Source organism: Rissa tridactyla, chromosome 9, assembly GCF_028500815.1.
Source record: "Rissa tridactyla isolate bRisTri1 chromosome 9, bRisTri1.patW.cur.20221130, whole genome shotgun sequence".
Lineage (NCBI taxonomy): Eukaryota > Metazoa > Chordata > Aves > Charadriiformes > Laridae > Rissa > Rissa tridactyla.
The window spans coordinates 36,423,245-36,436,577 of NC_071474.1; the positions used below are offsets into that span (position 1 = coordinate 36,423,245).

Sequence of the window (13,333 nt, forward strand, 5' to 3'; positions counted from 1 at the left end):
GGCAGAGATACAGAAATGTTTTAAAAAATTACTGACCACTGAAAAAACCCAAACCAAAATGACTTGCAGTCATTTATCCTTAAAATTCTCTTTCTTTCTATTATGAGATCAGAGCCAGTCTTAGCAAATTTTCAAAGTCTGACACGAGAGACTTTTTTTCTTGATATGACACTTCCTAGAATAAGCTGAGAAGCCTTCAAGGTTATGAACTGTAGACAGGATTACAGAGAAAGTAAAAATAAATAAAACTTCAAACATAAAATTGAAACCCCAGAAGGTAAAATCATTCTCTATTCTACATAGATGGTACGGGTCACTCATGTTCTGATATGTCTTAATCAAATTTCAAGAATCTGTCTTTATTTGGATCATGTCAGAGTGTTTGTTCTCACCAGACTAATGTCATATGTGCCACTAGCAAAGATCAGAGTAAGCATGATCAGTTTGGCCACATCACCCACATACCTAAGAGGAATTCTCTGCTCGTCATGAAAGTACTGGTCTACTCCTCTCCTTTCCTAACTTAGGCTACTGATGTTTCAGAGAAAAACAACACTTGACTATTAACAAAACAGAAGAGAATGAACTTGCTAATTGCATTTGATGGGAAATTCCTTCATGACCCTACAGGCAACTGATGTAAAGAAGCAAGTGTGCTATTTAAGCTTGTCCATTTCCATGTTGCAGAGCAACTGGTGGTGGTGGTGTTAATAATGAGAGCAGTGCAAGTCCTTGCTCCCCTGTGGACAGAATAATAATTGGGATGGAGAGGATGGGAAAAATCAGGAGGATTTATTTCGTTCACAAATTTATAGGTATCAAAGCAGGAGGAGATATGGGAGTTATCTGGACTGACATTCCCACAAGCATATATTTTTCCCAGAATATAGCCCCACATTTAATTTACAAAACCCTGCAGGGGTTGTGAAGGTTGAGGTCCATGCAAAAGGCAGCCCTAGCCCTGGGAGAACAGCCCTTTTCTCTCATCTAGTGACTGATCCGTGTTTACATATGGAGCTTGCACCACACTTACTCAGCAAAATGCTAACATGCCTCTGCGGCATTCCCACAGCAAGCAGAAAAGCCCAGTACCACAAAAAGATGTGACACAGTATATATGTTCCAGCTGTTCCTGACAGTTACCACTCTGCTCCCCCCTGCAGACAAATATTTCACTTTCTTCCCATTCACAAGGACAAATTCAGCAAAGTCACAGGGGATAATTCAACCCCTTCTCTTCCTTCCAGTAGCCTGTCCTCACCATACAAATCAGGACTAATAGAGGAAAGCACACAGATCATCAGAGCAACACCATTTGCTGTTGTTTAAACAATTAACTACAAAAATTGGAGCCTGACCACTGGCATAGAAGGATGCTGACCGTGTCTGCACTATACTGCTTAGCTGATGAATATATTCTGCCTGAACTGGGCCGCGTCCTTGGTCACCCAGAGGCTCTCAGTGGCAGCAGGACCCAACGGTCAGATACCTGCTTTTGAAGCAGGATCCACTGTGAAAATAAAAAAAGAAAACAGACAGTTGAACGTTGCTGTGGTTTTGCTCCAGGAAGCATATGAACTATGTAAGCTGCATGTGGGTATGGCCTTTATTGTTATGGACAGGGCAGAATCTAATTTTACCAAAAGCTCTCATGACACATATGGAGAACTCTGTCAATCCATTTCAGAAAACAGACCAATGCCCTCTGGCATCAATCTCCTCTGGGAAAGAGCAGCAGACACCCAGCATCTCATAGGAAAGCCTCCTGTTCAGGAAAGTAATTGGTGGAAGAGCTGGCATTCTGCTGAATAGCGTATCTATTTCAAATGTACAACTGCCTTTTTCTGAAGTGGGGGTGGTAACAAGCAGAGCCCCATCTTGGTGCAAACCTCTGGCCTGGCACTTTTGCCAGAAGATAGGCTTCTCTCTTCTCTGTCATCCAGGGAGGAACACATTAAAAATTGCACTTTTGCTATTTTTCAGCCTGTTTGCAGACTAGTAAACAATCCAATGACATCTACATAGCTGGTCAAGAAAGTTGTGGCTCTTACTCTACATATGCATTGGTGTCAACCCTTTTCCGATGATTTCCTTGTGGGGTAATTTTATCAATGGCTCCTCAAGGTTGCCAAATAATTCTTGTGGCTGAGGGAGGAGATAAAAAGGTAGAGAAAACGGCTTATTTAAAGAGCCAAAATTTCTTTTCTAACTGTCTTAATTACTCTTAGAAGCTAAGAAAAATCTACTTCCTTTTTCATATATAACTATATTAACTTTATGTGGCAATTTGGAGGAATTTACCTGTGCACAGCTGACGGATTCTGGTGATATGACAGTCAAACCTGTAACAGCCAGAAATCCAAAATAATCTACTTGACATCAAGATTATAACATGCCCCTTCCAAATCAGAAACAGCAAATATTTTAAAATTTTAATTTTAATTCCTCAAAGTGAGGATTTGCTGAAACCAGTTTACACCAAACTATCTGGAGCACCCTGAAGTTTGGATGTGAAGCTTAAAGAAAGGTCTCAGGGATGCCTGCGGAAACAGATGGAAAAAGAAGTCTGTAGTTTTATGTTTAAGTGAAAAAAATCTACCTGTCTGTTTTCAGACTCATAAATGTGGAAGGCTCATCATGAAGCACAGGATGGGTTCCCTAAAAAATTCTTACTGAGACCAGAGAACACTCCAGAGCGATGAGAAAATGAACACAGGAAAATTAATGCAGGATATTGTCTGACTCTGTTCTCTATGTTGCCCAAAAACATGTTACTGAGAGTTATAGGAACCATACATGTTACTTTGTGTTTTGTGAGAAATTTTCATGCAGATGGCAAAAAAGTTTAAAGAGACACCCTCCCCTTCTAGGTAATTGAAGGAAAAATGAAATACTACTTTATGTAATTATGATTGAACAGAGGGTATTACAGCAAACATACCAGATTTCTGAATGATGTATGTAAAAGGTTGCCCTCTGTGAAGAATGTAAGCGCAGGAAAGGAAGAATTGTTTTGATGGCGGCTGTGTGTTTGAGACTGTTACAAAAAAAGGAAGAATCATTACAGGATGAGGAAGAAAGAAGGCCCAGGCAGTTAGGGAAGCAAAATAGCAAAAAAATGGGGGAGTGAGGGGAAAGGCAGAAACAGATTCTATGATGTGGACTAGGATAAACTAAAACCAGCTACTGTAGTTTAACAGCTTCTTCACCAGAAATGGATAGTGCTCTAGAAAATATAATACGTTCACTCTAGTTTTCCACAGCGAGTGGATGCCGGCAAGTAAAAATGGATAAAAAGGACAGGATTAAAAGTATTTTCACAGCAGGATAAAGCCTGTGGCAACTGTAGTGATGGCTTTTGGCTTACGCAACGCATCTGCCATGTTTGCAAGGCTAATGGAGGCAGTACTTTACAGTGCTCTTCTGCACTTTTCCTGCATTTAAGGAAAATCCTGGTGCATGCTAAAACCTTTGAACAAGAACTGTTACATTTACAAATAGTTTGTGATGAGCTTAGGGATAACAGTGTGAAATCAAACCCACGGAAACAGGCTTTGGCTTAAGAAAGAGAAAATTTATTTTGAGCATAGAATTTGTGAAGAATTTCACCCATCATTAAAGAGTTAAAGGCTATACTGCAGTGGCCTGCTTCCTGTATACTCACAGATATTCAAAATTTTGTAAAATTCTGTCTCCATTATGGGCAGGTTATTTACAGGTTTTCAATTTTGCAATATCACTGCATAGTCTAGAGGAGAAAAGGATGCCATTGCAGTGAGCAGCGAAGTATGCTTCAGATTTATTTCAGCTGGAAAAACCTCTTTTGACAGCTTTTGCTTTGATCTAAAATCACTTTTAAAATGCTTTTCACTTTCAACAAAACTAGTCTCTTCTGGTCAGGAGCTCTCTTGACACAACGCTCCAGGTTTTGGCAAAGTCATAGCTTATTACATCAGGAATTATTGTGTGACCTCCAAAGGAATCCCTGATCATTGTGAAATCTCCATGACATCATTGTTTGTAGGTGGGCAAAATCTGGAGATCACCACAGAATACACAATTGTAACATTGTTTAATAAAGTCTGCTTTATGGTAGCTTAAACTGATACAAATTAGTGTGGCAGCAATCCCACCCTCCATCTTGCCATGTATCTGTTTCCCTGCTGTATTGGCACTGCCCCCTTGAGTGTGTGGGCAGTTGCGCTGTTTTGCTGTGCTGAGCTGAGAAAAATACTAGTAATTCTCTTTGTTGGGCTTGATTTTTGCTTTTTGGAACCTTGAACTAACCCACCGCTCACCTGCAGAAACACCAGTAACAGTGCAAGGGGTCAGGAACACAGAAACACAGAAGGAGCCACTATGTTCAATTTCAAAGTTGCAAACAATTAAAGGTACCCATATAGGCAATTAAGGTATCATCACAGTAAGTTCCTGATGAGGCTCAGTAAATTAACACATTCTAATGTGATCACATAAACCTGGCTCATCACATCCATGAAGAGATGACAGTCTTCTCATTTTTGTAATTTACCAAACTGTAAAAGTTCCTGGCTCTCCCACTGAGAAAATGAACACCCAGACAAAAAAAAATGCGGATACCAAGTGAAAAAACGTTTAGCAAAAAAACTGTGTGTTTGGGAAATGCAGCCATATTAGAAGCCTTTGCAGTACCACAGTAAAGCTTTAGTTGCTAAAACCTGGAACTAAAAATGCAACATTGCAGAGAAGATGGGAAAAAAACAATGACTATGTGTACAACTATCAGCTCTTTGAACCAGCTACAAAGGATACATTAGCTATTTTGTTATAGTTTTCAATGCTGAATGAGGTCTTGCATTTCCAAACCCTAATGGCAACTCCAGAGACTGTTAGGTAAAATGAAAACTTGGTACACAAAACTGATGCATGAATATCAATCCTGCACCAAAAAAACCCCAACAAAAACCAACCAAAAAACAAACCACAACCAAAACCACCAGCAAAAAAACCCCAAGCCCCCCAAAGCCCCTTTTTAAAGAATACCTAATGTCAAGCCTATTAGAGTGCATTGCTTGGATGTCCTTGTGCCTCCAGCTGAGGCAGAATCAGGTAATCACTTGTTTGTAGCCATGAACTACGTCATGCGGTGGCTGGACCGCTCTTATCTGCTCAATGGCCACAAAGCCCTGCAGCAGTGGACATCCTCGGAAATGACATCTTCAGCAAAAACTGTGCTACAAAGGAGTGACGCATAAACCAAGAGCTCATTTTAGAAGTAGTTTCTATATTGTAAGCTCTGGAGGAGGAGGCCTAGGTTTCTTTCTAATCCTACAAGGAAGGAAAAAATCTGGAGCCCTAAAGAGGATAAACTGTGGAAGGGAACCTATGAAATACGGATCTGGATGAAACAGGGCTGCACAGGTAAGTATGAGAACACACGGAATTGTGCTGCTGGACATAACCAAAGTTACTTGTAAGGACATAACCACTGATGGAGGCAGCATTTCTGAATTCTTAGCAACAGAAGACGTAATAACAGAAACTGGCAGAGATGGTTTCTCTGCCAAACAAGCCCCTCCAGCCAGGCATCAGAATTCACAAACACCAGTCATTTTTTCACTGAAAGCAGTCCTTCCTAGATTTGGAAAACAGCTTCTCCATACAATGTTCTCCTTTAGCTTAGGCCAAATGAGGGAGCAGATAAATGGTTAAGACAACTTAAACAATAGGAGGCACATGTTAAACTACAGAACATAAGTAAAACTGCACAGGAGATGTGTGGTGGCAGGCTTTCACCTTGTGAGTTGACTTGAGAACCAAGAGACAAAGATAGTGGTGGTAGATGAAGCTTGGTTATGTGCCAGGGTGCGGAGTTAGTTGGGGTTTACTCATATCCCAGCAGCCAGCCGTTGCTGGAAGGGAGGCCTCGCTCTCCTTCCTGCCCCTAGCTATGAACTCCTCCCACTGCTTTCCTTGTATCACTTCTGGCATTTTTATGACCAGTCTGCAAGTCTGTTTAGAGCATTAAACCAGTAGGAAAATTATAAAAGATGGGAAATAGTTTTCTGTTGGGTCAGCCTTGCAGATGTTGCTCACCTTATGTTAGGATGAATGGCACTGCTCGCACAGGACAGTACACAGCAAGACTCCACCTGGAGAAGGGTGGCAAGACCACCATTTTCAGACTGCTGTTAGATTGGCTGTGTTGCAAACTACATTTTAGAAGAGATGTAAGAGGCAGAAACACCATGAAACAAGACAAAGAAGATACAAGGAAACCCCTGACACATTCATAGGAGCCTGCATGAACACCAGAAAAAGCCTAGGGAGAGCTTTTAACCAAGGCAACTGTGAAACTCTGAACCAGGTAACAATTGAGATGAAAACAGAAGTATTTAATATAAGCAATATTTAAATAGCAACATTTGATATAAGCATTTTAAGCAAGATTGTAACATTGCACTCAGGATAACGTGTGGTTAGTGTATTGTGGTTGCTCATACTTGGGCTAGGCTAATGTAAGTACAAAGATAAAGGTGGCAACTATGCAAGTCATCTTGCAAACATCTCAGAGATAGCACTTCTGTTACTCCCAGAACCTGTTTGTTTCTGAGCTTACAAAGCTGTTTATTGCTTACAGCTAACATCTTTTACACGGTTGTGGTTTAAGTTCATCGCTAGTACATTTAAGCCGGAAATGAGTAGTGTAGTATGTGTGGATTTTGGACTATGGCATTTAATGGAGAGCCTCCTGAATGTGCACAAGGGAGTGAACAGATCCCAAAGTCAGACGGTACCTCCTACCAAGGCGCTTCTTAACAAAACACTTTTGCCATTGTGGGGGAAGGTATGGAATGGACATGACACAGTTCTAGAAGTAATTAAACAACAGCAAGTAAAAGATCGTTTAGAAATATAAACTATATAATCTTTTTTTCCTGTTCTTGATCAAATCAGTTTCAAGACTGAGCAGCATTCATAATAAAATAGTACACAGGCTCCCGAATCACCTTGAAGTCAGGACTCCCACAGCCGGCCTCACACGAGCACAAGTCGGTGTCGCCACCTGGTGGCATCTGATAGCGGTACTGTCACTCGTAAATTGGATTTTCAAGTCAGGGAAGACACAAATCACAGCCGCTATCTAAGACACTTTTTATTATTTAAGCGTGCTTATCCACAGGATCAAGTTTTTACTGCTAACAGCACATAACTATCCACATGATGCATTCACATCGTTCAATTATGCATATGAACACTAAGTTACTTGGTTTGTGCAGCAGTTGGGAAGCCAAACTCACGTGCTTACTAAGGTGCTCAGAAGGGCATTGAAGGGCTCCTCTTTTTTTCAGCAGGTGTATACATAGCCCTGTCAGCTTCATTTGTATTTAGCAGCTATAGCTTGTGTGTGCCAGTGGCCTTGTATGGATTTGGCAGACTCTTGGTGTACTGACTTTATCTCTTCTTGTGAATTCAACAGGTCTACTGGTCTCTAAAGCTTATCAGTTCTTGGGGGATTTTCACACACTGTCTCTCAGCATGTACTGTTTCTTTCTTAAGCATGCTTTTTGGTAACATTTCTCCATCCACACCCATAAGGAGGTACCAATACAACTCATCTACACAAACTCAGACAAAAGGCGTTTTTGTAATAACTTGGCCTATAAAGTCATTCCACATAACACTAAGATTTATTTTAAAAAGTTACTAAAACCAAATATATCTGTGCTAGAGAAATTAAGACCACTACAATTAGTCCCCTGTTTGGGAAAGGTTGAGTAGCCACAGTCGAAGTTCTCAAAAATCTTACCTGGATAGTAATGAAAATGCCCCTGGATCCATATTTCATCAACTCTTTACGTATTTCAGCAGTGTCTGAAACATAGAAGTGGTTAACAGTGAGTCTAAGTATATGCAATTTATTTTTGTGTCTGACAAGAAAAAATAATTCTCACCGTACAATATGTCAAGTGCCACCTTTCTGAGTTGGACAGAGGGGGCCTTCTTAATTGTTGGTGATTGTGTCTGGCAGACCTAGTACCTAAATCTACATCTTTAACATGACAACTAGCCCCCTGCCTCCCAACCACAGGAAAAAACCAAACCAAACCAAGTGGAGAAATTCAGTAGAACTTTGCAAATACATTAGAAAAGATACGTGTACAAAAAATAGTATATGAAGTACAAAAAAGCACTTTGTTACCTTTTTTATAATTAACTAGACTACCATACGATAATACTGGTGTATGACTAAGTGATTTTTTTCAGCCAATGGCCTGTGGATCCACAGGAATACACAACATAGTCTAAGAGAAGCAACTAAGAACATCTAAGCAAAGTGCCAAATGCAAATGTCAAGCACACAGCAAAAAATATCCAAAGGGGATCTTTCATGAAAGCAGCAGCTTGATTGTTTTGTACAGCATGTAATGTTCCTGTGAATTTCAAGTAAAAAGCAAGCTGTGACAAACACTTGAGAGGGTTTTGCATAAACAGAAGCTACAAGCATTTGAAACTGAGTAGGAAAGTCAAATATTAAAAATGGTTGGTGAACTATTTTCCGTAAAGGCTAAGAACAAAGACATCATAGACTGGAATTTTCCCACCTTAGAGACTTTTTGCATAGCTAACGGTAAGCTTCATTTTCTAGATAGCCTTGCTTGGAAAAGCTATTTGGAGTACTCTTTCAAAACCAGTCATGTCACTCTTCTCAACTGTGCCATGAAAAAGGTACTTCCCAAAGCTTTTAAAAATAAATTGTGTGGAAGGGCTAATGCAGACACTGCGGGCCTTGCTTTGTTGCACACTATGCAACAGACGCAGAAGGGTGCTACATAATTCAGAACAGCACGGTTACTGTTTTGCAGCTGTTTGACAACACGGCAAAGGGGACTTTACAGCTTAAATCTTCTATGTTGGACCATAATTTAGATTCTGAATTTCAGAGTAATCAGGCAGCCATGGAAACAGTTCAGACATACAGTTACTCTTCACATAATGGCACCCTATTTAAGTCAATGTATGGATGGAAAAGAGGTCTCAGAGGTCTTTCTAAATGCAGTGTATGTGAGCTGCAAAACCCCATTTGCTTAGCTTAGTTGTTGAGTTATGCAAAAAGATCTTGGTAACAGCTACTGAGATTTTACTGGAATGCAAAAGCTTTTATTGCTCATTCTGCCTACAAGGCTAGAGTTTCATCTATTCCTCTGCCTTTGTAAGTAATCACCAGGTAAAATGGCTGATTTGGAGCTCTCAGTTTTTTAAGTCTGCCATCTCAAGGCTTCTTCTGGAATCCTTTAGCAGTATAAGCAAAGTTACAGCTCAGCAGCTGAGAATCTGAACATCTTGCGTGGACAGTCAGCAATGTGCACATTGACAGTAACTAAATTGAGTGGTTTCATTAGTGTAATTTTTAGTATGAGATACACAAACACTGCTGAATTCCAAGTGGCTTAAGAAAACAATACGTTTTCCCATGAGCTACTCTTGCTTTGTGAACTCCACTGGTACCTCTTAGCCCTGCAGATGTTAAGAGATGATTTTCTCTCTCAAATACAGCCTAGGGAATTTCATAGAACCATTTAGGTTGGAAGGGACCTTTAAGATCATCGAGTCCAACCGTTAACCTAGCACTGCCAAGTTACCACTAAACCACATCCCTATGCTCAACATCTACCTGTCTTTTAAATACCTCCAGGGATGGTGAGTATTTCCACTTTCCTGGGCAGCCTGTTCCAATGTTTGATAACCCTTTCTGTGAAGAAACTTTTATTAATATCCATCCCAAACATCCCCTGGTGCCACTTGAAGCCATTTCCTCTTGGAAAACACACGTGCTGTTTACAACAGGGTTTAGAACCGAGGAAAATGAATCATAGAATCATAGAATTGTCTAGGTTGGAAGAGACCTTTAAGATTATCGAGTCCGACCATCAACCCAATGCTGACAAAACTACCACTAAACCATGTTGCTAAGCACCATGTCTACCTGTCTTTTAAATACCTCCAGGGATGGCGATTCCACCACTACCCTGGGCAGCCTGTTCCAATGTTTGATAACCCTTTCAGTGAAGAAATTTTTCCTAACATGCAATCTAAACCTCCCCTGGTGCAACTTGAGGCCATTTCCTTGTCCTATCACCTGTTATTTGGGAGAAGAGACTGACCCCCACCCGGCTACTGCCTCCTTTCAGGTGTAGCTGTAGAAAGTGATAAGGTCTCCCCTCAGCCTCCTTTTCTCTAGGCTAACCAATCCCAGCTCCCTCAGCCACTCCTCATAAGACTTGTGCTCTAGACACTTCACCAGCTCCGTCGCCCTTCTCTGGACTTGCTCCAGAATCTCAGTGTCTTTCCTGTAGTGAGGGGCCAAAAACCGGATGCAGTATTTCAGGCGGGACGTCACCAGTGCCAAAAACCGCAAACATTAAGCTTTCTGCCCCCCACGCCATTCTGTTCTACAGTCTGGCTCCTGCAGCACCTTATCTTTTTGTCAGCCCTCCATGCTTCATTCCTCCACGGGAGACCTGGAGTCCACATGCTCTACCTGCTTGTGCACAGGCCACAGGGGCTCATGCCTGAGAAGACAGGGCAAGGAGAGAGCATCCTGCCCCTCGCAGAGGAGCCGTAGGCTGGCTGCTCTCTGGAGATTACAGAGATAGCAGAGTAGGACATGAAAAGTAACTCAGCAACCGCCCAAGTGCCAGGGGACCCCGTTTCCCGCCGAGCGCTGGCGGCGGGAAACGGGGTCCCCTGGCCCCGTCCCCTCTCTCGGAAGTATCGCGAGATCCGCGCGGGAGGGGCGGGGCCGCGCGGTGTTTGGGGCGGTGGGGCCGCCCCCCCCCCCATCTCAGCCTTTCCACTCCCCTCCCCCAGTGGCTCCGGTACCCGCCGCGCACAAAATGGATACCGGGACCGACCCTGGCGATGTCGCCACCCGCCCGGATGGCGAGTTGCCTTCTACCTCCGCCGCGGCAGCCTCTCCCCAGGAGCCCGGCGCTGAGGAGGTACCGCTCGGGGTGTGGGGGGGAGTGCGTCCGGCCCCGCCGCCCCTCAGGCCGCGCCGTCCCAGCCCTGAGGCGGCCGCCGTCCGTGAGGGCCCGGCCGGGTCAGGGCCGCGAGCCGGCCTGTGCAGCCCAGTCCCCTTCATAGTGCCTCACGCCCTGTTGTTTCTATTCTTCTGTCCCCAGGTGAAGCTGCCCCGGAGCGGGATGGGGGCGGTGGAGCCGAGGGTGGGGGAGCGAGGGCCCTGAGGGGTGTGTTGCCTCGAAGGGCTGGCGGCTGAACCGGGCTGTCCCTGCCCTCAGGGCTTCAGCCTTCCCTCTGCCCGGCTGGAAGGCAGCCGTGATGCAGAATAAACCCATCAAGAGGGCATGTATGGCTGCCAGCCGCCTCCCTTCAGTTTTTTGGAAAAAAAAAAAAAAAAAAAAAAGACTTACAGGCTAAGGCACAAGGAATGTGGAAAGTGACGTGTTCAAGTAACCTTGGAAACTGGACAAGATTTAACCTGAAGAATGAATCTTATAAAAACTCAGTAAGAATGATGACAGTGTGTTATATATATGTATGATAATGGAGAAAATTGCAGAAATACTGATTTTAGTGCAATCAGAATTTTAATTCCACTTGATAAAAGTTCTTTTTTGCCTGACAGGAACACTCGATTCTGTATTTCATTACTTATGCATGCAAACAGCTACGAGATACAGTGTAATTCTGAACATTACCTGATTGTTCAGGGGAAAAAGTTTCTGTATTGGATATAACTTATTCTGCAAAATTTTGTGCATGTCAACTAATAAATAGTTGGTACTAGATGTTTAGAGAATGCCTACCTGGAGAAATAATTTGAAAGCAGTAAATGGTTTCAGATATTATTAACATTGTGCTACTGTGCAATACTGGTCAATATGTTTCTTAAGAAAAAAAAAAAAGGTTTTGCTCTGTGAGTTTTTATTCAGACTGGAATTTCACTTCATATCAGGCCACAGATCTGTTACATAGCTATACGTTTAGTTACACATTCTCCATAATAATGGCATGTAATGCAACCTGTTGTGCTCTGTTCCCCTCTCACTGTTTTACTTTGCTATAGATAGTCTTTCTTCTTGTAGTAGTACCAAAACAGTGTCTTAACTTAATGGCTATTTGGAATGTATTTCCGTTTTGTCTATGTGAGTTAAACACAAAAAGTGGCCTTCTAATTGTTCTTAATGTATTTGTTTAAAGTTCTCAATAGCACAGGTTACAAGAGTAGTCAACTAAAGCAGCAGCAGTTCTTATTCCCAGTTATTTATTTAGGTGTTCATGTGACCCACCCAATTTAGGACTAAGTATTGCACTTAGATCGAAATCTCTCTCAGCCTGACGTCACTAGTTCTGTTTTGGCTGTTAGTAGAGATTTTAAGGGGAAGCGTTTTGGATTCTTGGAGTACTTGGGGTCTGTTATTTTTGAAACTGCTGCCTGGTCATGTTTTTTGTTTTCAGGGGCCTTTCTTTAGGGTTTAATCTTTAATGTAAAACTTTTCTAGGATAGAGGCAGATTGTTACCAGCTAGCTCCCTGAGTTGAAAATGAAAGTACTTTTTTTTGCTGGTTAATTAATTGTTTGCACTGAGGCTTCTACTGATCCTCTTGTTTCTTGTTGTCAGCCCGCTAAGTGATGAAGATGCATTGTGTAAAGTTTCTAGGGTAAAACTCGCACAGACTTGAAATATTTTGTGGTTCTGTGTTGCATTAGGTACGTAATCCAGTTGGTAGTAAGAGAGAAGTATTCTTACTCATATCAAAATTTAATAATTGGCAATGTGTAGACTTTTATAAATCAGAACGTTATGCAGAAGAAAGTTTGGTTGTGATGTTCGTGCCTACTACCCATTTAGCTCCTCTAGCATAGAATAGTATTTTAGTGAAACTACAGCATATTCTTTTCCCTTGTAAGCTGTGGGGAAGAGAAAGGGTATTGGGGTGCATGTGTCTTAAGTTGTTTGTCTCTTTCATCAGCTTTTATCAGTCTTCTGTTTGTTATTTCTAATATTCTGGGGCCATCAGTGTTCTACAAACACTGCAGTGGGGGGAGGAAGGGGACAGTGTTTTGTCTTTAAAGGTAAGGTGTAGGATGTGATTTTATAGTGCTGTGGCTGCAGTAGCGTTACATATCGGTTCATTTCTTTAACTCAGAGTGTGTTATTCACAAATACTTATTTCTGAATAAGTTTGGTTTGTATGCCACTCTTAAGTTTTATTCTCCTGGGGAAATCTCAGTAATACAGAACTGGCATTAGAGCCATCTGCCTTTGGGTTTAGAAAGATAAAATTGCATTACATTTTACATGAAAAACTTGCAGTTGAAAGGGATT

The 13,333-nt window shown here is 41.9% G+C and overlaps 1 protein-coding gene across 4 annotated transcripts in view; it reads left to right on the forward strand.

Annotated features, from left to right (window-relative positions):
• The first annotated feature begins 10,809 nt into the window (after positions 1 to 10,809).
• SMARCA1 (SWI/SNF related, matrix associated, actin dependent regulator of chromatin, subfamily a, member 1) overlaps positions 10,810 to 13,333 on the forward strand; it is a 35,074-nt gene continuing 32,550 nt past the window's right edge. For 2 of the 4 annotated variants that reach the window (XM_054214335.1, XM_054214337.1), the window contains exon 1: positions 10,810 to 10,982. In XM_054214335.1, coding sequence (XP_054070310.1) covers positions 10,903 to 10,982 — 80 coding nt within the window. In that variant the 5' untranslated portion in view covers positions 10,810 to 10,902. Of the gene's footprint in view, positions 10,983 to 11,165; positions 11,510 to 13,333 lie in introns of those variants that run through there. The other 2 variants (XM_054214338.1, XM_054214336.1) reach the window with 2 other exon arrangements.